This window comes from Colias croceus, chromosome 15 (assembly GCF_905220415.1).
Source record: "Colias croceus chromosome 15, ilColCroc2.1".
Lineage (NCBI taxonomy): Eukaryota > Metazoa > Arthropoda > Insecta > Lepidoptera > Pieridae > Colias > Colias croceus.
In genome coordinates this window covers 4,849,024-4,876,845 of record NC_059551.1, presented here as the reverse complement: position 1 = coordinate 4,876,845, position 27,822 = coordinate 4,849,024, and the positions used below count along the sequence as shown (strand labels likewise).

General features: G+C 31.0%; 1 protein-coding gene across 3 annotated transcripts in view; it reads right to left on the bottom strand.

Annotated features, from left to right (window-relative positions):
• The window catches only part of LOC123698270 (rap1 GTPase-activating protein 1), a 210,460-nt gene that overhangs the window by 89,102 nt on the left and 93,536 nt on the right, over window positions 1-27,822 (bottom strand). Inside the window, exon 2 of one of the 3 annotated variants that reach the window (XM_045644857.1) lies at window positions 4,112-4,276. The exons of the other annotated variants lie outside the window; for them this stretch is intronic. Within the exon in view, the coding sequence (XP_045500813.1) occupies window positions 4,112-4,212 (101 nt within the window). The 5' untranslated portion in view covers window positions 4,213-4,276. The remainder of the gene's footprint in view (window positions 1-4,111; window positions 4,277-27,822) is intronic. 3 annotated transcript variants of the gene reach the window in all.

Here is a 27,822-nt window from a genome sequence, read left to right as displayed (position 1 = left end):
TAGTATTTACCACTTTGAATTTCTGATAGACTTGATGGAGACTAGAATAAATCTGAAATATCAGTTTGGCTATTACGCATCAATTTTATTTGTTAATAAAGGATAGAATAATACCTTGTTATTAAAGGCATTCCAATGTAAAAAAAACTGCTATCAAATTGATTTTCTGTTAGTATATTCCGTGTAGATTTTAAAATTGAAATGCTTTATTTGAATGTTACAGTTACTTGTTAGTATAAATTATTTCCTACACATTCATTTAGCTGACATAGGTCGTACCTTTGTTACTATGCTAGATGCGTTAAAATCCTTCATCTAAATCCAGCAATCTTCAACTCATTCACATGAATACAGATTTTAATCAATAACAAGACGATATTCTGAGCCTGACAACTTGGATCGCGATAGCAAATTCAATAAGTGAGGTCGGGTTCATATGTTAGTCGTGGTTAATGTTAGATACTCAATGAACTAAAGTTGGGAACAAACAGGGTGTTGCAGTTAACTTTAACTATATATATTATATACATACGTACGTAACAATGTTAGTAGTTATTGTGATCTGGGAGTTTGTAACAAACAGATAAATTTGGAAATTTGGCTTTGTATAATGAGTCTTCCTGATATGAATTTATATGGTAGGATTGTGGTTTGGTTTTGTTAATTGAAAATTTGTCTGATACATGGTTTTTGTACGTGCTTAGTTTGGAAATATTGTAACGTCGCGATTTGTCTAGTAAGAATAAAATTTCTGACACATATTAAGTAGAATTTCATTACCTATGTGATTATTTAAAACCTTGAAGCAAATCTTGCGATAATATATTATATTAGTGGTAAAAATAATATAGACGATCAATTTTACCTCATATCTCTGACTAAAGAAAAATAGCCACGATTTACTCTTGAGCTGATGGATTTAAGAGATTAAACTCTTTTTAAATTATCCTTCTGTAGCATAGTTTGAAGCACTTTATCAAATTGCCATCAGGTAATTACCTACGATAGCATCAATGTATGATGTGCTAACAATAGACGTCAATTTTTCATTATCCAGAGAAATGAATGCTACGTTGTTTTATTACTGATATATCGTGTGTTGGTTATTAAATTTTATTGTTCAACACTCAGCTTAACTGGGTAGAAATAAGTGGTAAATATAGAAAAGTATCATAATAATTTGGACATAAGGCCTATGTGCCAACCGTCAATGAAAATATTTTTTCATGAATTGTGCATGTTGCGTGAGCGATAAACTTTAAAAAATATAAGTACGTAAGTAATCAAATAAAACAAATAGCAAATAAAATGGTATACCTATTGGAAACAAATTAAATATTTTACATGAATATAAATAATCTTCTAAAATAAGAAATCGATAAATAATTTATAAACACCGCTTATAAATTGAACATAGCACAAACTGCATTTCACTCAAAAAGGAATACATTACTCACGAGTTATTTGTTAGCCAAGTGCTAAATAATATGTCTAAGTGCCGTGGATTGAAATCTGAAAACTCTTCTAGCCACTTCAAAGAAATTTATTAACGAGGAATGCTTCGTGACCGGCCCTGTACATAAGTCACATGCTTGTCATACTGATGTATAGCGTAATCATTTAGCACATTATAATATACGGGAAGAAATTGTTTAACATTATGCTAGTAATCTTTACTAATATAAGGCTGAAGTTTGTTTGTTAGACTGAAAGCTTATTCTGAAATGAACCTAATTGAAATTTTAATTTTTTGTTAGATGGTTCATTTATCTAGAAAGCGTAACGATAATAAAAGCGAAGCTTCATCAAAACTGTACAAAATTGGGAATATACATTTCAAGAGCATACGAAGTTGCATTAGTCAGCTTGAAATAATGATTGACCTTTCTAATCTAACGTTAAACTTATTTTAAACGTATTTTATAATCACCCAGTAAACCGATGTAATAAAACGTATGATTAACTCGTTAATTGATTGAAATCCGATCGATTAAATTGATTAGGATAGACTCCCGATGATAAATTTATAGATTATCCCAACGCAGGTGCTGCAGGTTTTTATTGTTTTATACCCAATTTAATTCTTGTATCTCATTGGAAAGGTAACCGGCAGTTCCATTTTGCATTCCTTCATATAATTAGACACATTTCTCTTTAATTTATGCAGCTATGTTTGATTTATAAATGTTGTTATTTTAATGGTTTCCTTACTGCTTTATCTATTGAAGCATTTGTAGAATAATATAAATTTTCGTTAAAAATCGTGTAATCGCGGTAATAATTAAACATTTATCTTTGTTTAAAATGCTATCTACAGTTGACATCATCGAATAAAAATTTAAATTTTATTGCTTGGTTCACGAACTAGTTTTTAATATTCATGTAATTGCAAAAAATACGCTAAAAATTCCAGTAATAGGGGTGTAATAGCTGATTATTAGGACAAGGATTATTATATAATCAGCATAATCAGCAGTTTTGCAGGTGCGCTCGTCCGTTATTCAGCATTTAATACACACGTCAACTAATTGACGATCATAACCACCATTTAGTGTAATGTACGGTGTAAATGTTCTATAATAATATGAATTAAGTCTTTTCTAGGTTGGGTAATAGTTGTAATAAGAGTTTAAATATAAAACTATAAATTATCAACGACGTTTTTATGCGAATCGTATTTCATGTTAACTGTTGAGTTGGGAAGCCAATCTATCTATACATAGGTATAATAAATCTGTAGAAGGGTCAATTCTGTACATTGAAAATATTGAAAAAATAAATAGCAGGGGGTGTTACTGGATCGATACCAAATCGGACGGAGTCGCGGGCGGAAGCTAGTTTTATAATAAGAAAGAAATGGTTCGATACTTCATAATAATAATTACAAGTCTAATTGAATCTTAATGCGGCAGTAAATGGGGTTTTATGTTCGCTGTTTACTATCTTTTAATGAATTTAAATTAACTTTTTAGTAATAGATAAGTGAAATTACGACCGTCAATAAAAATACTTATCATAACTATATTTTTAATTTTGTTGAAATTGTTAGGTAATAAATATAAAGCTATGATTAGTTATGTTTATATTCAAATTTCCTAGATTTGAATAAAACATCAAACTACTTTAAAACATTTAATTGAGTTTTACAAGCTACGAAACACGAATATTAACGAAATCCGAAGCAATTAAAGTTGGAGAAATATCTTTGTTTCACAAACTTGATAATGGCTGTCTTAAACCATGTTCCTTTGTACTTTCGATCAGAACTAATAGTACATCTATCACGATTAAATATCTCAGCTAACGGGAGCTGAAACTACTTGTACCATAGACCATAGAGACCATAACAGATAGACTCGATCACGCGAAATGAGGAAGTATTGAGGCGTCTATCGATTTATTTACCTTACTAGTATTTATTTTTGATTGATGAGGCTCTGTTACTGATGTAGATAGAACAATGAGATATTTTTATGCGTTTTACGGATTGGATTGTCAAGTAAAAAATGATGCAACGAAATTAAAATTCGGCAATAATTTATACTTTTGTTATATGTACGGATAAATTGAGATATGGTTTAAACTTTACTCTCTATATTTGGATCTCCTGCAACAAAAGTTATATTTTGCTATTAAGCTAGTGGAACTTAGGGGAATAAAAAAAACATAGGCATTTAAAAACACAATCCACGTGGATGCAATTTTATCGTTTAAAACGGAGTAAGGACTTAACAAAATTAATATGCAACAAGCGTGAATATCGCAAACTATGATAAAAAATTCGAAGTTTATGCAATTTTGATTTGTGAAAACGGAAAATTTAAATAAATGGTTATATGCGAAAAATCTATGTATTAAAAATATAAACTGTTAAAAAAGTAGTAAATTCATCGCTTAGAAATTAAATTATTTAGTTAGATCAATAATTAGGTATATAAATTACACTAATATGTTCATTATTTTTTATTGATAAGATAAACATAATATATTACACAATATACTTACTTACATTATAATTACATAATTAAGTATACAACATGATAGGTATATAAATTCCAATTTGTACATAGAAACGTCAACCAAATGTCATACCAAAGATCGCCATACATACATTAGCTTCTTCATATATCTTCGTCGAGCTGTAAGCAGGGTATACGTTTCCTTTTGCCCGCCCGAGGGGAAATATTTCATCTTCGCTATTTTCGACTTCATTCGGCGATCCAACCCAAAGGATTAACCTTACGAATACGTAATAACTTCTTCCGAAATGTGGCTCCTAAAAGAAGACACCAGTTTAAAAGCGCTATTTACATTTGCTCTAAAGCAGGCACAGAAGCGAACTAACTACATGAATACAGGCAAATAAACTAAATTACACGTAATACCACATATTTGATAAGGAATGAGTAAGCTGAAATAATGACATAAATTACAATGTGCTAAATATTATGGGGAAAATATGAACAATATTGGAAGAAAAGTAAGTAACAGAAAACACTAGCAGCGTTACACTTCGCACGTTTAAATATAAGTTTAAATATTTCTAATTGTTATTAAATTTAATAACCTCTTAAATTATCATAAATATCCGATTTATTATCTAATTCCCGTTAAAAGTTAAGACAAGTATCACTCGATGCGTACTATTTTATATTATTCCAGAACTTTCTCCAATTTCATATTAGAATATCGATTTTCAATCGTAGAAATTCGTTTTGTAACAGATAATTTACCGTCAAGTTATTCCGTCGGTAATGTAAGGTCGGGAATTAACAGCTATTATAATAATTAGCCATCATTACGAAGCATTATTGCTGGGCACGCATATCAATAACGGTAAAGAAGATCAGATTTTGCTCTTATCAAAGATCCGATACAATCATTGGACATTGGGAGCTTATTTCCCATCACGATGACAAGATTTCATTAAAAGATACTTCACAATATACTAGTATCTATATATAAAACTCTCGTGTCACAATGTTAGTTACCATATACATCAAAAGCAGAACAACATTTGCCGGGATTGCTATAGTAGCCATATAAAAAAGATACCAGGGCTAATAGATGTTAAATATATATTTTAATTAAACCACACCTTACCAAAACATTAAAATCGTATGATTAATTATTGCAGATCAAGTTTTATTTTTGGATGGCAGATTAAATAAAACAGGCATATTGCGATGTTATCGGTATAAAAGGAGACCTATCAAAATCGAGGTCACAATTTTAACGATGCCGATACTCGTTTCAAAATATTTGATTTATTATTTCTATTGCATTTTGCAGTATTTATTGTATTTTGTCGTGTTCATTGGAGCGATTTCTTTGTGAATTTGCCGATGCGTAATGGTTAAAACAATATAAATAAAAACATTTTATTTATTATACGAGTGTATCGGTTAAAGGATTTAAAAATTTAGAAGCACAATTAATAGGAGAGGTACTCAGATTTAAGCCTTCTCTATATTTTCATGATATAATTTTTTATATCATGAAAATATAGAGAAGGCTTTGTTACCGTTTGTGATTTCAATCTATCGCTTAAGCCTTAAACAAATAAAAAGGTCGGCGTAAAGAAGCCGAAAATGTAAATTTAAAATTTTGTGCAAATTATTCACATAGCCGCGCCAATCAGTGAAGGAAAACAACATGATCAAACCAGAATTTCCTTATACCAGTTTGACATGTGACATCTACGAAGTCGCATTTGGTGAACTATGACCTAAAACCAACCTAAAACCTCAGCGGAAAAGTTTAAGAAAAATCTTACAATAACGTTGACATCTACTGTACATTTAAATAGCATTATTTCAATTAATTTTCGGTCAATTCTAAATTATCTCTAATATCTACTTTTAATCCCTTCAAAAACCGAACTCATTAGGTATATGATATATAAAAATAATGAATACCAAATATGTAAAACCGACAAACCAATTAAGTTGTTCAGATCTCAGATAATGAGGTTAGCTCACGTTTGAGCGAAATTAAATTATGAACACAATAACAAACCGCGTAGGTGTATTTTGCAATCGGCTGTATATCAAACTGTGAACTTAAATAGCAAAAAATTGAGCTATTACGTAAGCTTTAATCGTTTAGCAAACAATATTGGAACTATAGATATATTCGTATAATATATTACGTTCAAAATTTGCGATAGACACACTAGGAATAATATTCAATGATTTGCAGTTCTTTTATTTGTGCAGTACATATTTCTTAGTCTCAGACTACAGTTAAATGAACAGCCGAATGATCAGACTAACTGCCCGTTGAATCTGAAGTGGCCATAGGTATTAATGTAATTAATTAATGTAATTAACAAGGTAATAGATACTAATTCATCTTAGAGGAATTTGACGATGATTACAAAATATAAAAAATATAGGACATAATTTCAAAAATAGACCATTTATTGTATAAATTTTATGAGCTCTATTTTAGATTTTTATCGCTATACGAATTAAGAGCGATATAATCAGCTCAAGCACTTATATTAATTACTGTTCATCATATAAGCAAGACACTTTAGAAACCATAAAGTGAATTATTTTCACTAACGTTTAAACGTGCGTATAAATATAATGTTAAGAGCTCATGAAACCCGCACCAAGCAAGCTGGCAAACATAAAACGGAACCGTAAAAATTACGAGTGTCTCTATTACTAGCGACTCTTGATAATTATCATATAACTTTTACAGCGTAGTTTCGTTGCCTTTGGGTCGTAAATAACAACTAAAGAACATATTAACGCTAGGAAATGTATGATAAAATTGTTGTGAAAAATTAAGCTTATTGAGGAACGTTTAACGAATAATTATTACTTAGTTCTTTACAGTTAATAAGGTTATACTATTGAGTAATCTAGGAAACTAAGACACTATGTGTATATAGGTATAATGATCTAATAAAAGAAATTAAATTCTCGAAAGAACGACAAAGTTGACTTTATAGTTATCACTTATCAGCATCAATGGTAACAAATACTATTAATTTATATACATACCACTTAATGGGTTGAATTCTTACGAGATGAAGAAATCAAGGACTATATGTGGTCCAGCAAAGCAAAGTACAACATAATAATAAAAAAATTAAACCGCAACCGACGACCCGAGTAAGTAAGTTAATTTCATGGTCACTGCTAAAAATGTATAACCCAATCTACTTAGTTCATATTATTTTGTTCTCTCTCTAGATATCATAAAGCAAATAACTTATCACCAATAAATACAATCGCAGCCACGTCACAATATATGTTCGAGTGATATTAATTGTTACGGGAAGTAGTAACTTTGACATACGGGTCACTTTTGACCCAATACGAGATAGCTCTAGAGGAAATAGAAACTGGGCGATAACGTTATATATTTTATTAATGATTAGATACTATCGAGTTGTAATAAAATATTAATTTACACATTATTGGGTTATAGAGGATGCTGTATAGACATGGCGCCTTTTTTGTGCGATAAATTCATAAAACAAATTTTAATGGTTTTTGTATTAAGTCGAATTTATAGTTGAGTGAAAGTATTACAATATAAGCTTAGTGGATCATGATTGTTTTATGATCCTTAAAATATTATTTATATTATAATGTCAGTGCACCTAATAAGGTACTTTTATATAATTAAGCATTAATAGCATCCTCAAAAAGGGAGGAAAGAAACGTGGCTGTGTGAAAAATTCAATATTCCCTAGTCTCAATGCAATACGAAATAAAATATTTCAAAGATCAACACGATAAAGACAAAATAATAATTATATACTACTGTATTTAGAATCTGGAACAAAAGCACCAACCCACGTAGTTTCATAATGCATTGCATCACGTACCGACTAGAACTTTAAACAACAGCTGATGCAAATTTTGTTCAAACAGACCTTAAGAGCTTAGCGAACATTAACAAAGGTAATGAAGGTGGACTTTACTTACTTATAGATTACTAGCTTTCCACCCGCGGCTTCGCCCGCGTTTTCAAAGAAAAACCCGTTTCCGTAGGAATTCCGGGATAAAACCTATCCTATGTCCTTTCTCGGGTATCAAAATATCTCTATACCAAATATCATGCAAATTGGTTCAGTAGTTAAGGCGTGATTGAGTAACAGACAGACAGACAGAGTTACTTTCGCATTTATAATATTAGTATGGATATATTTCTTTTACCTACACATATAGACTTACACATATACACATACACACACACACACATTACACATATCCAGGTAATCTACTGACACCAGACCTTCCAAATACAGAAAATTTTAAAAGCACCATAAAACCCGAAAAAACTGCTGTATTAGATAAAGTTTTCGATAAACCAAAGAAAGCAATGTCCCCGAAACTTTTATTTATACGTGAAAACATTTTCGCAAAAGGTCTATTCGATTACGAATGTTCTACAAATAGTAATATGATTACAGGATTTACTTTTATATGATGGCCGTCGATCCGATGTTCCAAATCAAATTTAAAGTGAAATAAATTTGTTTTAAAAACACAGTAACGTATTCAAGAGCAACCTTTCGCGTCTTGAAAAAGAAAATGGAAGAAAAAGAGCACAAAATATTCTAATAAGCTAAAAAAGCAAAAACCAGCCACCGATTATGATAAAAATTACCCCAACAGTGGACGTACCTAAACCAAATGTTACTTCACCATAATATTCGTTAGTTGAAAGTTAGTTTTCCCACAAATCTCCCATACGTTCCTCAGAATGTTTGTGACTTTACAATAGCTGAGTGAACAATACACAATATTTTTTACCCTTTGTAGGTAAAGCAATTAGTCTCGGTTTACGAGTGCTACAGTCTTGTAACTTACTGCACAATACAGCGGAATTTTAATGTGCAGCGGCTAAGCTCTTTATTTCTTTTATGAATGTGTGCTTAGCTTTAAAGTGTTGTTTTAAAAGGTGCAAAAATTTCAAGTTTCACTCGCTATTCCATTCTCTCCACCTCCGTAGATTGTAACTTTTATTAATGCTTGTCTTACATTTATGTAAGACAAGCATTAGTAGCAATTGAAAAAACTTTGTATGTAGTTCTAAAAATAAGTGTTTTAAGTATATTTTTATGTGTACACATAATATTATGCTTCCATTTTAAAGGAGTCTTCCTCTTCCATCAAAAGATAAAAATATTAGCATAGTTACAGCAAAACTATTTTTTTGATCGTAGAGCACTCTCTAATGCTTCGCATTATGAGTCGTGTAATATGTATAACTACCAAATGATTTCGTAGTTTTAATAAACCTATTTCATAATTGATTTTCAATATTTACGTCAAAGTATAAACCATACGTTTGTATAAAGTTAGCAAGGCAAACGCCTCCTACACCAAGTTGGTATAATAAATCGACTCTAGTCTAGACAGTTCTCTGTGCCAAGCACTTATCAAATTTGTAACAATGTGCCAAAATATTGTTAGTTTTTAAAATGTTCTGAACGTTTTATTATCTAGTTAAAAGTGAAGACACGAACTCAAGTCTATATTTCAAATTTTCTTGGCAAAGCGGTATGAGTTTTATTAATATTTTATAAACGTATCTGTACAATAAACAAATAATACGACATGTATCCACCTGAGTATCATTGTCAAAAAAGAAGGATGATTAAAAGAGAAGGGAAAAAAATTCTGTGAATTTTGTAAACTGTACATTATTTTGTACTAGGTATTGTGTAGTGTGCCTGTCACATTACAACCACATTAAATTTCCTATTTATCAATACACATTATACTCTAAAAGGAAAGCACATGCATAAATAACAGACCGCGCTAAACGTATTGTGAAGTGATTAATTTGCCTTCGTGCCTCTTATTTACAACGTCGTGATTTCACGGCACAGGCGAAAGCCTTGTTGGGCTTAATATGGATAGCTTCCATATTACTAGGCCCCAGGCTTCACCGCTTAGCGATCTGAGATCATGTGTAGATGTTTTGCCCTTTCTTGTAAAACAGATATGATGGATCGAGATGCTTTATCACCGTTTACAAGCATTTGGTTTTACATCATTTTGTGGTAATTACGAAAAACTTTTCGCTACACAAAAGATGGTGGATATTCTTAGGTATTTTCAGCGTCGTTCTATTAAAATAAAATAATGTATTACGTACCGGAGTTATTATTAACATGTACCTAGATAATATCGAATCGTGATGTTATTAATGTATTTTAATGATTTTCAGATATTACTATTCACGTTTTGCATTGACTGTGTAAAACTTTACACGTATAAAAGTAGATATATATATATATATATTTTACAATCTTCTTTTTACCTACAACAAAATAAAAAAAAACAAATAGTAATAAGTAGTACCCCAGTAGTATAGTAAGCAGTAAGTGTATAACAAAATAAGCAACAGTTGAGCAGACAAGTTTTGCTTCCAACCGCTTAATCTCGAAGCAATTAGTCAGCAATTTGATGTTGTCCTGTTGTTATTTATAACATCTTTGCAGGGATTAATCTTACGATTGATCGAGATATGAACAAACGTGCCACAAGGGACTAAAACGAGATTATATTTGAACGTAATTTTAACATGTTATTTCATATTTTATCTATAAAACATACCTACTATATATTTACATTTTTAATAGGTAAATGTTTTTCAGATGTCTCTTGAGAGTATTTTGAGTCGTGTAATAATATAAGATTAGATGGAAAAGATTATTTTTATTAGATCTAGCCATATTCACTTGTTTTATACCATGTTCACTACATGGTATAAAACAGTCTCTTCCCGCTATAATAAATGTCGCCAGTAGGGACCACTACCTAAAGAACGGATTTAGATACGATTTTTTTTAATAAGTGCTTCTCCAGAAGAATTAGTCAATATTTTGCTAAGTTTTAAACAAAGCGAGCGAAACCGCGGGCAGAAAGCTTGTTTGGGATAAAAGTGGGACGACACAGTAGGATTTTGGCACATTAGACAAGTTGTTTATTACAGAAGCTGAAGGTATCATTATGAGCATTATGTAAATTGCAGTTAATCATATCCCCACGCACTTGAATACATAATTGAAGTATGCAAATAATTGAATTGCATTTAGATAATACTCTTTTCATTACTACTCACAAGTGTTGAATATTACTAGCATTGGAAACCTTAATCCTGTTGATAGCATGTTTTTTTTTATATTGAAGTATAAAAGTTATTCTTTACATCTTATGACTAATAAATAAATGCAAAAGGATTCTATAAAATATGTGCATATCTTGTTTATTTGATCAAATACATACAAACAAAACCAAAATGATTCGTCTGGGTACGCAGATATTCATTTTAATTCAAGTACCACACATAAAGCCCCTGGCCGCCCTTTTATTCATAATTTCAAGTTCATATTTCCAATGAGAATACTTTAAGATCAAAGAAAGTAATATCGTTATAAAAAGCAATATTGTTTAATTACTCTTCTATTCCCGAGGTATATTCATTAGTTTGAACAAGGCCAAACTAAGCCATATTTTAGGAACTCACCGTGCCTAATGACTTCGGGAAATAGTTCTGCCATTGCAAAACCATTACCTGCCTCAACGTAAGCATTAATAATGAGGTACCTACAGTTAATGAAAATTTCTCCTTTGGGTCGCATTAATTAAAGTCATTAATATGGAGAGACTACGCTAATTGCACGTGGTTGGTTGGATCTTCGAAAAAGTGAAGGAAATTTGGGTTAATTCGCCGTTTAAGCATTTATTAATAAAATTGCAATAAATAATACATACTTTTAATTACAAATTAAGTTAAACGCACGTGTGTATAAATATGGAAATGTGAATGAACAGTTACTTCCACGCAGTAACCTTAGTTAAATCTATTCTTACTAACATTATAGCTGAAGTTTTTTTGTTTGTTTGTTTGAACGCGCTTATCTCAAGAACTACTGGTCCGATTTGAAAAATTCTTTCGGTGTTAGATAGCCCATTTATCGAGGAAGGCTTAGGCTATATATAATTCGGAAAACACAAAAAGAAGCGGAGCAATGCGGGTAAATCCGTGGGGCACAGCTAGTTTATTATATTATAGAGCAAGTCTTTTCAAGCAAAATCAAGCAATATTCAAGCAAGAATTTATTAATAAAATTAAAATTACCATCAAAATAGCGACGTGATAAGCTGTCCCTAATCAGCTTTCTGATGTGACGTTATTTGATTTGGCTATCCAATCTCCGGTAGTCCGTTAAATAAGTAAATGCGTAGTCGCTTTTTCTTTATTTATGGATTTGCCTATTTTAGCTATTTTTTTTTTTTTTTTATAATGAATAGGCAGACGTTTGACCACGATCCCACCTGATGGAAAGCGGCGATGTGGTCTATTTGGATGCACGTCTGCCTAGAAGAAGCCTGTTCACCCTCGCTTTGAAAAGGTCCAGATTGTATTGTGCGGGAAATATGGCTATTATAATATTATCTGTGGTACTATTAGGTATGCTTTGTAACGAATAAATGTATATAGTGGAGGACTTTATTGCCTTTTATGCAATGTAAGTTAGAGATTATTCAGTGCTTCTAAGACGGAATTAGGTATTTCACGATTTGTTTCAATAAAAAGTTAAGTTTGGTAGTAACCAGTATGACGCAAATGCAGGAAAAATGAAGTCGGTTAAAAATGAAAGACGCTCTAAAAAAGTTCAAGTGTGAGAAAATCGCAAAAGTAATTCTTACGTAGTAACTATTTAATAATAATCTGTGGTCATTATGACTTTGCAAAAAATTGGCAATGTTATCTTCTATCTATATTGAAGATGTTATAAATAATGGTATGCGGATACATAAAATATAATAATCCTATATTACTATCGCAACCATCCATATAATATTATGACATAGGGTTCGAGGGATCTAACCTGTTGCGTCTAACTTCAAATTACACTGCGGTCATTTCTAGGAAAGATTAACTAATCCAGATTAGTTAAATAGCTTAATCACTTAAACTCAACGTTATAATTTATAAGTGATACAAGTTATATTGCTTTATATAATTCTAAGTACCTAAGTATTACTTTATTAGTAGGTACCTAAGTTCATACGGATTAATTTTCAAATAAATTGTGCTTAATTATTGTGTTGTTTTGTTGCTTCAAGTACTTCCAACTTTTTGAAGGACACAGCACAACATATTGACACGACATTTTGAAAGTACATAAACATACAATTTGTTACAAACATACATTCCTAAATTAAACATTAATATTTATTATTTACAACCTTACCTAACATCATATTTAGTTAGGGCCACAACTATATTAAATCAATTTAATATTCCATTTACATTTGAAAGTTAAAATTTATTGCCATATTAACTTGAGAGCGAAATGCACTTTAGATATTAATTGAATAACAAAACTGCATTAGCGATGACCAGATAATTAATAATTCTAATTGACAAATAAACACGTGACTCAGAATTAATCCGAAGCATTGCCCCATTAAACCTCTTTTATTATTATATTAGGTGTTGATTAATAGGGGGATATGATTTACAATGTTTACGAATATAAAAGAGGGTCGGTCGTGTTCCTTGATACATTGATTAGAATTGGGAAATAATCTTAAACATTGTCGGATGTTTTTATGAAATTGCTATTACCATTTCTATAAAATACAGCGTGGAATCTCTATAATCATAAACCAAATATTAATGTGACGAAAAAACCGGAATAAGACGCTCAAATACATACATGCACAAATACGTAAAAAAACACTCTTTTTGTGTATGGGTAAAAAATCTAGATGAAAGATGCAAGCAGGATGTGACACAAATCCAAGTTTATAACCCTTTTTATTTACATTACATTGCACATTACTTAAGTGGATCTTACAAGAAGCACTAGTTATAAATCACTATTTAATTACCACTTTTTTATAGTATTTATTAAGTGGCGGCCTATATGATCTGTCAACCTACTTTAAAAACATATTCTAAAGGGACACGATATTAATATGTCGGAGTGGATTATTAAACACGACATTAACGTCGGCAATGCAACCGTGATCGGGGGACGATTAGAATCGTAGGCGATGTTATCGTAAGTTAATGTAAATCGATCGGATGCGACCTCATCTTCTGCAAATTATCTCTTTGATTTACTCTTAATTAAAACTTACATGTGTACAATTATGGTGCTGTTTGTGTTTATATTGATGATAATTTAATACATACATAAATATATGAATATTATTCAGTCATTAGAGGTAGGGATCATGTTGCGGCACTATTTACTTCTAAAGATAACAATCGATATATAAAAGAGATTCTAGCTTTTGATAAAAAAATAAGTTATAAATAACCTTTGAGAAAGATTAGTGGGAGTGTACAGAAGATCATTAAATCATAAATAACGTCTCAATAATGTATAGTAAATCTACAAGTAAATTGAGTGGGTTACAGTCTCCATATAAGTTGTCAAACATAATTATATGTAAATTAACAAGAATCGTACTTGCTAGCGCCACATATGACCGGTTCCAATACAATTGACACAACTACCTATATATAGGCATCAATGGCTATTGATCTAATTGTTTTGATTACATTCAAAATTATTGCTTCCCGTACAGCTTAAAGGCGGCATTCGGTTTTGATGTAAATTCCAAAGCCGATTTTTATTATTGTGTAGGAAGGAAATCGTGTGTGCGAAACACATTGGGGGCTTTAGAAATTTGGTCCACATAAAAGTGTCAAAGTGACAACACCATGAGAACATAGATTATAAATAATCCAGAGATTAACTAAGGAATAGTCAAACGCGTTAAGGCTAAACCAACGTCCGGAACAAATCGCTTGTTCTGAGCTACGAATGGGTTGCTTTGCAGTTTCATGAGCCATAAAGGTATTCCGAGAATGTTTATATTGCGCATTATTAAATAAATGGATTTCATACTTTTACTATTCCGTAAAAGTAAAATAGAAAATGTTTTTTTATCAAGTGCATCGTTCACGTTTTATGCCACTTGATTACCAACTGGGTAATGCACATGTTGAACTACAGACAGGATTAATTAAACGATTTATATAAATTTAAAATTTATGATGAAAATTGGAAACAAAATTTTTAAAGCTTGTTTTTTTGTGTTACTTAAATGCAATCATATGCTTCAAAAGAATGCAACTGTCTGCACCATAAACTTAAATCAACAGAGCATATTTAAAGGGTATAAGGGTCGCCTATCAAACGATATAAATATCACTACATACCTATAGTGTAAAACAAAGTCGCTTTCTCTGTCCCTATGTCCTTTTGAATGCTTAAATCTTTAAAATTACGCAACGAATTTTGATGCGGTTTTTTTTAATAGATGGAGTGATTCAAGAGGAAGGTTTTAGTATATAATTTATTAGGTTTTAGACAAAGTGGGCGAAGCCGCGGGGGGTAAGCTAGTCAATTAATAAAACAAACCTTACACATAAACAACCATAAACAAAACACCTCAAAATTAGTCTACAATCACATAAATAATCAAAAATGTTACGTCCATTCATGATAAACAAAGTTATGACATTGTTTAGGTTATCAATAACTATAAATTACACACCCATAGACCATATACTTGTCAAGCTGATGGTATCGGTCAGTATAGTGCAAGCTCAATACTTTGAAACGTTTCGAAACAAAGACAGTAGCATTGTTCCTTTAGGAGATGTGGGCAGGAATACTGGTGCCAAAAGCCGACCACAGATACCACAATAGTGTACTGAGATTTACTGTTACTACTTAGGTACTGGTATTATATTATCTGTGGCGTAATATACGATAATGTTATGCATCTGTGTAGTGCGTATGATACGTTAGCTCATATGAAACAAAATACGCTAAGATTTCGTATAATGCTTGTTATAAATGTAATTGACGACCTGACGTACGCCTCGTATGTTGTATTGAACGAAAGAAATATCGTATTTTGCTTATCATAGCTTTAATGAGAAAAGGAAATGTACATATCAATTGTGTTTTACAGTTGGTTGATTATTAATTTTTTATTACACTTTATACATAAGATATCAGAATGTCTAGATAAGAGGCAAAACCAACGTGACTTTTTGAATAAATTTTATAGGCTAAAGTTATTATTTATACCTGATTGACAAGGCCTATTCTTTTGACAATAATATAATAAAAAAGTAAAATAAGTTGAAGTGAGCCAGATTAAGCTAGTAAGTTGATAATCATCCATCTATTGGAAACATAAGAAGGCAAGGTGCATGATAAACTTAAAATTGATTACTGATTCGACTGACTTAACAATATTAATTTACGATAATAGGAGCAAGTATGAGAATATAATTAGGAACTTAAACTGTCACCGATGGTTATAAAACGTTTAAAAACGAAGCACCTTTCTAACAGGTGGTGATAACGCTTAATTGGGTTGATTAGAACGGAAATAAGTGGATTGGCAACTAAAAAATTGTATTATAAGTCACTACGTTCTTCTCTATTGGGGTTATCAAGACAGACATAATCCTTTGTCATTAAAATGTTTTTGTATCTGTAGTTGTAATTGATATGTACACGCAATTATAAGGTGTTGGTTATTAGCGCTCCGGGAGTAGCATCAAAATGTGGCTAATTAGCCACAATTTACTTCACTTATCTCTTTTTCGCTCACGATAGTTGAATCATGCCTTCTTATTTTGACATCTGATCGTCTATGCGTTAGTGTGCGTTTTCGAAGATCGAATGTTGTGATGGTAACCCATCTACTTACATCTTTTTACTTATATTTTTTGAAGTTATACTTCTTTTGGCGCGATGGAGGAAAATGATGAGAGTGAATTTTCACGATGCAAGATGCACACCGATACCTAAATTTATCAGCATGAAGTTAGTTCTAGGTGGTATGAAAATTGATAACTATGTTCAAGTTGTATGTTCTAGTATTTTTTTCCATACGCCAAAGAAGTAGGTATAACCTCTAACGCGTGTACATAAGTACTCACAATCTTTTTTGTTAGCATTTATTCGCAACAAGATCTCGCATTTCCGACTTGCTGTAGTTTCACAACATTGAAATAACCATAACTTGTATGAAAATGTCTTTCAAGTATCGTTTGTTATTCGCCTACGTAATTTAGACAAAGTGACTCTACTAGGTCGTAAAATCCTGAACAAATTCTCAAGTTTGAAATAAAATCTTCAACTATGTACTATAGATTATATCTCACTTTAAATTCCTAAATAAAATAATTTATAAAAATAGGTTATAATTCTGGTTAGTAAAAGCATAATATAAATTATAAATGCAAAACAAAGAATAATATGAAAAATTAGTATCTACAGTAGTTAAAGAATTACGAAATCACCTGCTCACCTTTTTTGCATAAACACATTAAACTTTTTATATCTATCTAATAGACATGACGTCAACTCGTTTTTTATTAAGATAGTTAATATAATATACTTACTCGTAAATGTAACTTGGCCTTTAAACATTAATTGGATTAGAGCAACTACAATGTTAAAAGTTATTTCAACTAAGTATATGGTATATTATATCTCCCTAAGCCGTTTTTCTGCTAAGTTGATTCTTTAAAATTATGAATGCATAAATAAATATTATGATTTCGAAGCTAAATAATTTAAAGTATGTACCTACTTACCTTTTATTTCACACCCGTTTAAAACCAAAAAAATCTGTAATATTACATTACAGGTTCAATCCAAGATTAAGCGGTCCATGGACCATGACGAACTAATAATCACAAATTTTCATCTTAACAACGTCTGCGATATTTATAGCAGCATTAATTAAACGTGAATGTACCTACTCAATGTACTAACACTGAACTTCACATCATAAAATTGAGCTATAAAACGACTCACAATCATGATATACGACAATTTCACCCAGTTATTACGTAAGGGACTGAGGCATGGTGTTTACAGCGCTTAAACGTATGTAATTTGTGGTTAGACCAACCCTGGTAGCGGTAGCGAATATTTTACTATGACATAATTACTGACAATCGAATGTTCTATTTACGTAGGAGCTTTAATAATCTGTGGTTCTGTACCTATTGGCGTAGTCGTGTTCTGGCGCCAAACAGAATTCTACAACTTGAATTTCGAATTGTCAAACGAATTTGGCGCCATTCGAAATTTGGAGCGTGGTTGGAATTACAGATAATATACCTACGTTGGACTACATTTGAACAACATTTCAATATGATATTAATTATTATCAAACATATTGAAAAAGAACCTTTCTAACAAAAAAAATCTTCAAAATACAAATGAAAACGGAAATAATTATTAATTTGCATTTTAAATTTTAAACTTTGCTCGTTATAATTTTAACGACAACGTTGCACACAGCGACATTGACCTACATGTCGATTTTCGCTATTTCATTTACGCCTGCACAATTTAATTAACAAGCTAATAAAATTTAAAACTACGACTCCTTACGCCTGGATTGATTATACATAACTAGCGGTCCGCCCCGGCTTCGCCCGTGGTACATATTCACGTTTTCTCTACATAAGAACCATATCCTCGTACTTCAAGGAATATAATAAAAAAAGAATTATCGAAATCGGTTCAGCCGTTCTCGAGTTATGGAATTACAACGAAAAGTGGCATTGATTTTTATATATTAGATATAATATGCATACAGCTTCATTTATTAATTTAAATTTATATAAACTAATGAGTCAGTTATTTAAACAAGTACAGTATAAAGTAGTACCTATCATATAATAATAAATTAAGGAAGGAAATATTCTTAAAAAATTACAATTACAAATCTTCATGCTATATGAAATGAGACAGACAGGTGAATACTTCAATAAAAAGTTTGTATTAACATTTAAACCAAATTATTGATCTACGTAAAACATAAAGAAGCACCTAGGTATAAATAATAGATTATGCTTGAATGCTGTTTTAATTTATCTTCGCCTATATACTCTATGTATATAGTCATATAGATAATTATCTAACAGTGAAATGTGTTCACCTCTGTAGTAGGTATAAGCTTTGTAAAATAATAGGTTACTACCACACAATAAACTAGGACACGATAAATATTAAATCAGTAGTGGGCCAATACGTACTACGTAGGTATACCAGGTTCGTAACTATGTTACTGTTTATATGTTGATTTCTTCGATTTTAAACTGAACATCATAAGTGTAAATTTATACTTGTAAAATAAAGGTAATGGTATTTTTGCGAATAAAATAGTTGGGTAGTTGATAGTGCTAGTATAAATATGATGTTTTGATGCTGGTGGATTTAAATAAAATGTTACATATTTAAGTGTAATCTGTTTAAATTTGGATTTGTGTTATTTGTCCACATCGAACCTACATAACTTTATCGGTCTTGAAAGCCAAATTTAACTCATAAATAATTATTGTAAGTAATAAATAATTGTAAGACTTCTCAATGGCAACGTAACCAAATATGTAATACGGCAATAATATCATAAGATTTAAGGGGCTTAAGAATGTAATAAAGCTCATAACTGTGATACTAGTGGATATCTAAGAAAGTTTCGATCTAAAAGATGATGTATTACCGTTAAGGATCGAAGTTCATAGGAAAATAATTATTATTGCGCCAAAGTGCTTGATGGATTTACTCTTAAGAATGGGAAACGACGTATTATTATTATTGTTATGTTATACTATAAAAGTTTATAATAAAACAAACATAACTAGCATAAGCTGATTGCGCAATTTTTTCTTTTATATATATATTTTATTTATTATATTTTAAAGCTATCTTTTGAGCTGTACCTAGAGACGCTTTTCGACTGCATTTGCATTGTGCTTTTTGGTTGTTTCTGTTCAATTTAATAACCAGGTGAATATTTGTAACAAATTAATTCATCTCAATAATGCCTCTTTATCCAACCATGTACAAAAAAAAAACGAATCAATTTCAACAATGCCCTCTTAGATACTATACAAACTAGTTCGCTACAAAAATCCTCCTATCTCGCACAAATATCAACTGTCGTGTTCACGCACTTTATTACCTCTAAATGTAGTCACAGTAGCTGAAGCTGATAAACAAACGGTAAGTTAACACATTTCTCCTGACATGTTGGTTTACGAGCTACCCACACTTTTAACGTATCTGGAGATCGCTTCCCGGGTCGTGTGGTCAGATACCCATGAATGTTCCTGCAGGAGCGTTGATGTTCTATGCATATTTTGTAGGTTTGTATGTGAAATATAACATTTTAATGATATTAAATATGTAGAGTAGATATAAGAAATGATATAACGTGGAATTCGATGTAGAACTTTAATAGATTGCTATTGAGACCTTTACTCGTTTAAGATGATGAAAAAAGGGAATATGAATAATTAAGATTAAGTAATTTGGGTGTAGATATTATTACTGATCAGGTATTTTATGTGGAAAAAACTATATCAATGAACATACTTTCTTTATATTTTCATAATTAATGTGAAATATTTATACTAAAGTATATTCACCATCGAAGATATATTTTGAAGAACATTTGTTGAGAGAAGGCTCTATATTCGTTCTCTATTCCGTACCTTCGTTGAGAGATACAAACTTACAAAGGCTATCGATTCATAGCCTCCATTATATATGAGATTGAATTTGCGGTACCGTATGTAACAGAAGCATACCACAGGTAAACTATTTATTACGTTATCTAATAATATGTTGGAATATGCCTTAATCATAATGGCGGAGGAAATCTTAATTATTATACATTATGTTAGCTGGGTTATTAAGATTTCTCTTTCGATTATATTAATCTGAGCTAGGTTTGGCACATTAAATGCCATGTAAATATAATAGTAGAGTAATATTAATTCTACTTATATTAAAAATGCAGAAGTTTGTGAGGATGCATGGATGGAGATGTTTGAATCGATTATAATGCAATTTAGTATGTAGGTTGCTGCAGAACCAGAATAAGGCATAGGTAGGCTACCTACTTTTTATCCAGGAAATCCCACAGGAACGGGAAGTGGGTTAGTCTTTGAAAACGCGGGCGAAGCCGCGGGCGGATATCTTACTAAGGCAATAAATATAAATATTATATAAACGTAGTTTCTTTGTACTAAACTTTTAAAGACTTAAAAAGAGTCGTCAAGCTTACAGTACAATATTACGACATCGACCTTTTGGATAATAGATATTAAGAATGACAATAGTAAATGTGCTCGTAATTTAGTCTATAATTGTTAGGAAGCCCGACACAATGATTCGCTGACCTTTCCGTTTCGATAAGATACCATACATTACACAACCGTCACCCAATTTAACTGAGTGGGTTATGTAAAGAAAGTGATAATTTTAAATATGTAAGGGTATTTATTTAAAAAGGGTTTTGTGTCAGTGGAAAGCAAACTAGGATACAATCCTAGTGTATATAATTGCTAGAAGAGGAGTCGTCTCCATCTGTTGTTCACTGAAGATCTTAATAAATTAGTATGGTATAAAACATGGGTTCTCTATCTATTTATATCTATTGCTTTTATTGTATGGAGTATTACAACAATGTAGGTATGTTTTTATTCCACGAGAATTTTTTTTATAATCAATGTTCTAAGAATTGATGAATGATGGTTTCATGATATTTTCGGTATCGATTTGATAAATACATAACCAATAATCTACTGGTTAGGGAGTTAGATTAGATATTATTAGAGTAGCAAATTTGGTTAATTATTTCCTCTCAAGAGATAATTCGTCAGACGCATCAGAGTATAGTATTATAAAGCCTCGTGAACGTCAGCTGGCGCTCGGTTGGGGAGGTGAGCGGTTGTAGCCTCCCACGCACGTAGGAAAAAAAAAATACATTCATTCATTTCCTCTCAGCTAAAAATTTGTCAAATTGTAGCTAACCCAATATCTCAACGAAAAAAAAAATCAGCTGGTTACAACATGGTTTATTATACGTCAGCTGGTGTCTCGAACATGAAAAAAATAAAATTATTTTCCGTGATTTCCTCTCAAACAAAAATTTACCTGATGATAGCTTATATGTAACGTATATTATTAAATGACGTATCTTTAATTATTATCGTTATTTTTAAAAATTCAAGCAACACACGCTAGCATAATATAGACAGTAATAAGGTACTTGGAGGTGGTTAGTTGTGAGCATGATCGGGGTACTACGTACATTCAGCCACATCGGTAAACATGTTTTTACAAATATTATAAACTGCATTTAAAAATAACTATCATATCATCAAATTCACATAACTACTTAAAAGTGTAACAAATATGAAATAACACACTAAAAACATTAGTTAACTATAATTATTAAAAAAATAATAGTATAATATATAATTAATAAAGTTATTACTTATCTTTTACGGAGACTTATGTTGATGGAATTCCACGTATCTCGATGATTTTGTTAATGTCTCATTATATTCGAGACACCAGCTGACGTATAATACACCATGCTGTAACCAGCTGATTATTATTTTTCGTTGAGATATTGGGTTAGCTACAATTTGACAAATTTTTAGCTGAGAGGAAATGAATGAATATACTTTTTTTTCTTACGTGCGTGGGAAGCTTCAACCGCTCACCCCCCCAACCGAGCTCCAGCTGACGTTCACGAGGCTTCATAATACTATATTTTGATGCATTTTACTAATTACCGCTTGAGAGGAACTTGGTCATAAAATCTGCTTCTGGCTCCCGGACCATACATTTCTTTTATTTGGGGGAATGTGTACATATACTTGTACAACAAAAAATATTAAACGAAAAATAAAATAACATTCAAAACTTCATACGGACGTCAATCGGCATACCGTCAATGGCCCTAAAAGTAAAAAATACTCGATGTTTCCAGCTTCGGTTTTGTAAATATAAAGTTAAAAAGTAAAAACATATTAAATCGTTAGCATTTTTTATCTTGGATTCGTTTCCATGCTCTGAATATCAGTACCTACATACATAGAATCTAGTTATAAAGTCGCTTGCTATGCCCCTACCTATATATACATAGGACATGCGACTTTGTCTTAAAAATTACGCAATGGATTTTAATGCGTTTTTTTTTAATACATAGAGTGATTGAATAGGAAAGAATATTATAATTTGTTAAACATAAAATTACGCGGGTGAAACCGCGGGCGGCAAGCTAGTGTTGAATAAAAGGAAGTCAGAACGGTACTGCACATGTTGAATCTTAAAGTATATTTGCCCTATACTTTTTGCTGACCCTTGAACGAGGCAGATGTTAATGAACACCTGCTTTGCAAAATTGACATCTTTTATATCTATAAAAACAATGTCTTATAACTTATAAGTAACTGATTTTGAAGATTAGAATATTTAAATATGTAGGTAATGAAGTTAATTGTTAGTAATAATGTCATATTAATATTTAATTTGAACGAAACCGAGATTAAACTTTTAATTATCTGTGATAAATGAATAAGATTAAATTATGTTTAAAGATAATTAAGTGCTCCGAACGTTTAATATTTAAATTTACATGTTAACGTCAATTAAATTTTATTTCTCGCTTGATTTATAGATATTTTATAGCAGAAGTAAGAAGAAGAAATAAAATAATGCAATATTACAGCCAAATGTAAACATTGTCCGACCTTATACTAATTAACAATGGTAATACGCTACCACACAATTATAATAGTGCATAGTCACTGCATTTTTTCTATTTTTCGGTTGATCAACAATCACTCAATAGATACGTTGGTGAAATGCGGTAATAATCCATCTCATTAAGCATTAAAAGATAACGGTCACCAAAATCAAACATTCGATCGAATGCAATACAAAACGGTCCCCCATCAACAAAAAATCAATACACGATTATTTCCGATTAAATTGAATCGTTTGTGATCAGATTTTTAACGTTATTCCGATAAAATACGATTATTATACCGTTGAAAATGTACCGTAAGGTAAAAGTATCTCGATGGAACTATAGACATCTGGAATTTGCTACTTTTCATTTGTATTACAACTGTAACTGCGCTTATTTTATCGAAATATCGATAAATTGTAATTCGATCATGATCAGTTATTACGTTTTATTCCGTTTGTATTAGTTTCTCTGCCCTTGAAAGGTATTCGCGACTTAAACTTGGCAAGGAAATCGTTAATCTTGTAATTTATAACTTTCTATAAATTATTTATACGATTGTGATAGTTACTATAATTTTCAGTATATAAACTTAACATTGGAAATGCGTTTTTATTACAATCACGTCGATTGTTACCCAAACTTATTAACATAATTGCATACGCTGTGACTTTTTTTTTTGAGTAATGCGAAACCAAATCGATTTTAATACAGACCAAACATTAAAATTCAATAAGTACGCCAAATAGCGCAAGAATAATGGATTATTAACGGATAATTTGCATCGAAACCACGCTACGACAAACAGGCCAGTGAATAGGGGACACTCAACAATGACCATTCACAAAATAGATCAGCCCTAAAATATTCATAATTCATACGAAATCACACGTCTCAATACACCCCTCGATAAATATAAATGTGTATTAAAATTACGAATTATTCTTGAATACATTTATTAGAACTGCTTTTTGTGATGAACCGATGACCTCCTTTTTATATGTCCTGCTAAAACGACTATAGGACCCGCCCTTACTGTGTATTTAATAAAAAATCGGTCATAAAATATTAGAATATCTGAGTTGTCATATAAATTGTACTATAAAAAATATTATTTTATGGATTGAATATATTATGACTTTATTTATGAATATTACTACGGTTCGTACAGGATAAATAAATTCAATTGAATCAACACAGTCTCAAACAATATAACTCAGTAATTAACAAATAAACAAAACAATATGAATTGAAAACAAACCAAAATAAATCCAAGCAAACTAGAAACAAAAAGTGCTCTATACAAATGGAAAATTCGAGTACCAACAGGATCATGTTGAAAATGGATTTCACAGAATTTTCCAACCAGTATGGTTTTTCGCGCATCCAAGCCAATATTTATAGAATATGAAAGCGTATAAAATATTTCTGAATTTTAAATTCAATCGAGATTTATCACATTTAGCTGCAAAACAAAATGTGCGAAAAATTCATGTGCTATTTTATTCTGAAATAACAACCTTTTCATTTGTTTTACGCTATGTTTATTTTGATAATGTTTACTTTATTTTAAACATTTGTTTTTGATTATCTGTGTTATTGTTTTAAATACGGAAGTGCGTCTTCATTCGAAAGCTCCTGTAAGTAAAAACTGGAGAGCCACTTTATTAGGATTTGGGTAATATCATAGATTATGGCCTGAAATAACAGATACAGCAAACTAAAAACTTCTGTCCCCTTATAGAGAAAGAGGCAGATGCATCTCACATCTGTTTCACTGACACCTAGATTTCCTTTTCGGGATCGTAACAATTGTATTATATTTTAGTAGAGAGTTAATTCAGGCTCTTAGAAATAATATATCTTTATATCCAATTCCTAAGCTTGTGAAGGCAAAGACAGAAGCTTATGCTAAATATTTGCAAGAAGCACTAGTCACTAATGCTAATTGTAATCCATTGATTACGTCATTTGTAAACTTTACCAGCATACCTACTAACAAGTAACAGGGTCTTAAATATGAGAAATGTATAAAAACAAGTCTTGTAATATCATGTTAGGTTATAAGAAAAAATATTGGTCGAAAAAATACATTATATTATAGTAGAGCCATTTTAATAGGCAACATTTGACAGTTCAACAAAATTCAACAACGTAACCTAGTAACGACGTCATAGAATAACATGATATTTCGTTTTGTTAGAACTGCACATTTGCTTAACTTTTTTCAATTATGACTACATATTTATAATAATAATGACCGATACAAGTAATTTTAAGATTTCATTTTACTGATAAACCATTCTAAACATAATAAACAATTTCTGAATTGAACAACTGACGTCGCTACAATTTTGTGTCAATAAACCTTTTTTCTTTTTAAATACCAGAGACGTTACTCTAAAAATCGAAATCTGACATCTAGAATCGAATGCATTGATTACTTGTGAATAAAAATCATCATAAATTAATAAATTCGATTGACAAATGTTTCAAATCCTTATCGATTAATTAACTTTAATCGATGTTTTTAAGCAGGTTACCTCTCTTCGAAGATAAAATTGATAGACGTCAAATGTTGCCTATTAAAATGGCTCGACTATAGTGGTAGCTAACAAGCATACACAACTATAAAAACTTCGCGTCAAATAACAAAATCTTGACGCGTGATTGACAATCGTGCTTGATAATTTATTAACCTTCTGTTGTTTTTTATTCATTCTAATACAAAGAATGATAAAAACTTGATAAAGCAAAAAGCATGTAGGTATACATATTATTGGATTATTTGTCATTCACACAGTTATTGGTTTACTAGTTTAAACTCGAATTTAAACTTTTAAACTAAATGAAGATTGTTTTTTCATAGAAAAGATGAAAGTCCGAAATCTCATGTTCTTATAAGTTATAATCGAGGCTAAAAATTATTATCAGTGCTCTATATTTCCACCAAACCATATCGTTTACAGTTTTTAAAAGAAATATCTATAATAAATCTAAAAAAACACTATTATTGTATGCGCTGTGGTCTTTCCTACTTTGTTCCGGACATAATAATTAATTAATTATGTACAGAAGTTACAGTAGGTATGTATGTTAGTTAGACAAGTTCCAAATTTTATACATTGTTAATGTATAACTTTCGTAAAACCTCATACCCAAACTTCATAATAGGTAAAGTTTCTTTTCATTAACAGTGAACAAACAGACTATGTATATATGCGTTACCGGAAATGTATGTAATCCGTCATTGTATACAATTCCTAGGAAATGTATAGAATTCCTAAAATCGCACGGAAATGTGTGAAATAAATTATTTTATACACATTTCCTAGGAAATCTATACATTTCCTAAATTGCTATCGGAAATTTAAAACAATTAAGATATTGATATGTCGCAGGCAAATTGTATATAATCTGGCCGTTTACAAATGGTCGGCATTTTGTAGTAACTATGCCGATAATTCGTAATCAGAAATTTTTGGTTTGGATAAGGGGGTGGGTTAGGTTAGGTTCGTGTTTTTTTTTAAACTACACAGAAATAGGAGCCCCACGAAGTGGGGCTCCGTCGGCTCGCGACCGTCTTTTTGTAGAATTTTGGAAAAAGACGAATTTTCGGCATATTAAAACAGCCAGTCGTAATGTATGTATTATACAATTCGGCTGCGCCAAATATACGCGGGGACAGCGGGACGAGGGGGCTGATTACTTGCCAAATGAAAATTGATTTTATAAGAATAAATATAAGTTGATTTTGTGATATTTACGTTAAAAGTTATTATATTATATTATAGATATTTGATTTTTAAAATGTTAATTAGTAAGATAATAATATGAACATAATATTATTACAATTTTACGGTATGACTCCAGCATTTTCCTTTAGACTTGGCCTCTGCGATGACAGTCCGACACCAATGAAAGGAAAATGCTGGAGCGAAATAAAACATGCTGCCAAAAGTCGGGATACATGGCGATGTACTGTCGACGCCCTTTGCCCCACCTAGGGGCCTTAGGATATTAAGTAAGTAAGTACGGTATGACTGTTACCCGATTGTATCAATAAGAGCTATAATAAAAAAAATAACAACGTGTTTTATTACAGAAAGCATTTACTTTACACATTTCCTAATACGATATTTTAATTGTATACAATTCCTAGGAAGATTATACATTTCCTAGGATATGCATGCATTAAATAGTTTTTTAAACAATATTTTATACA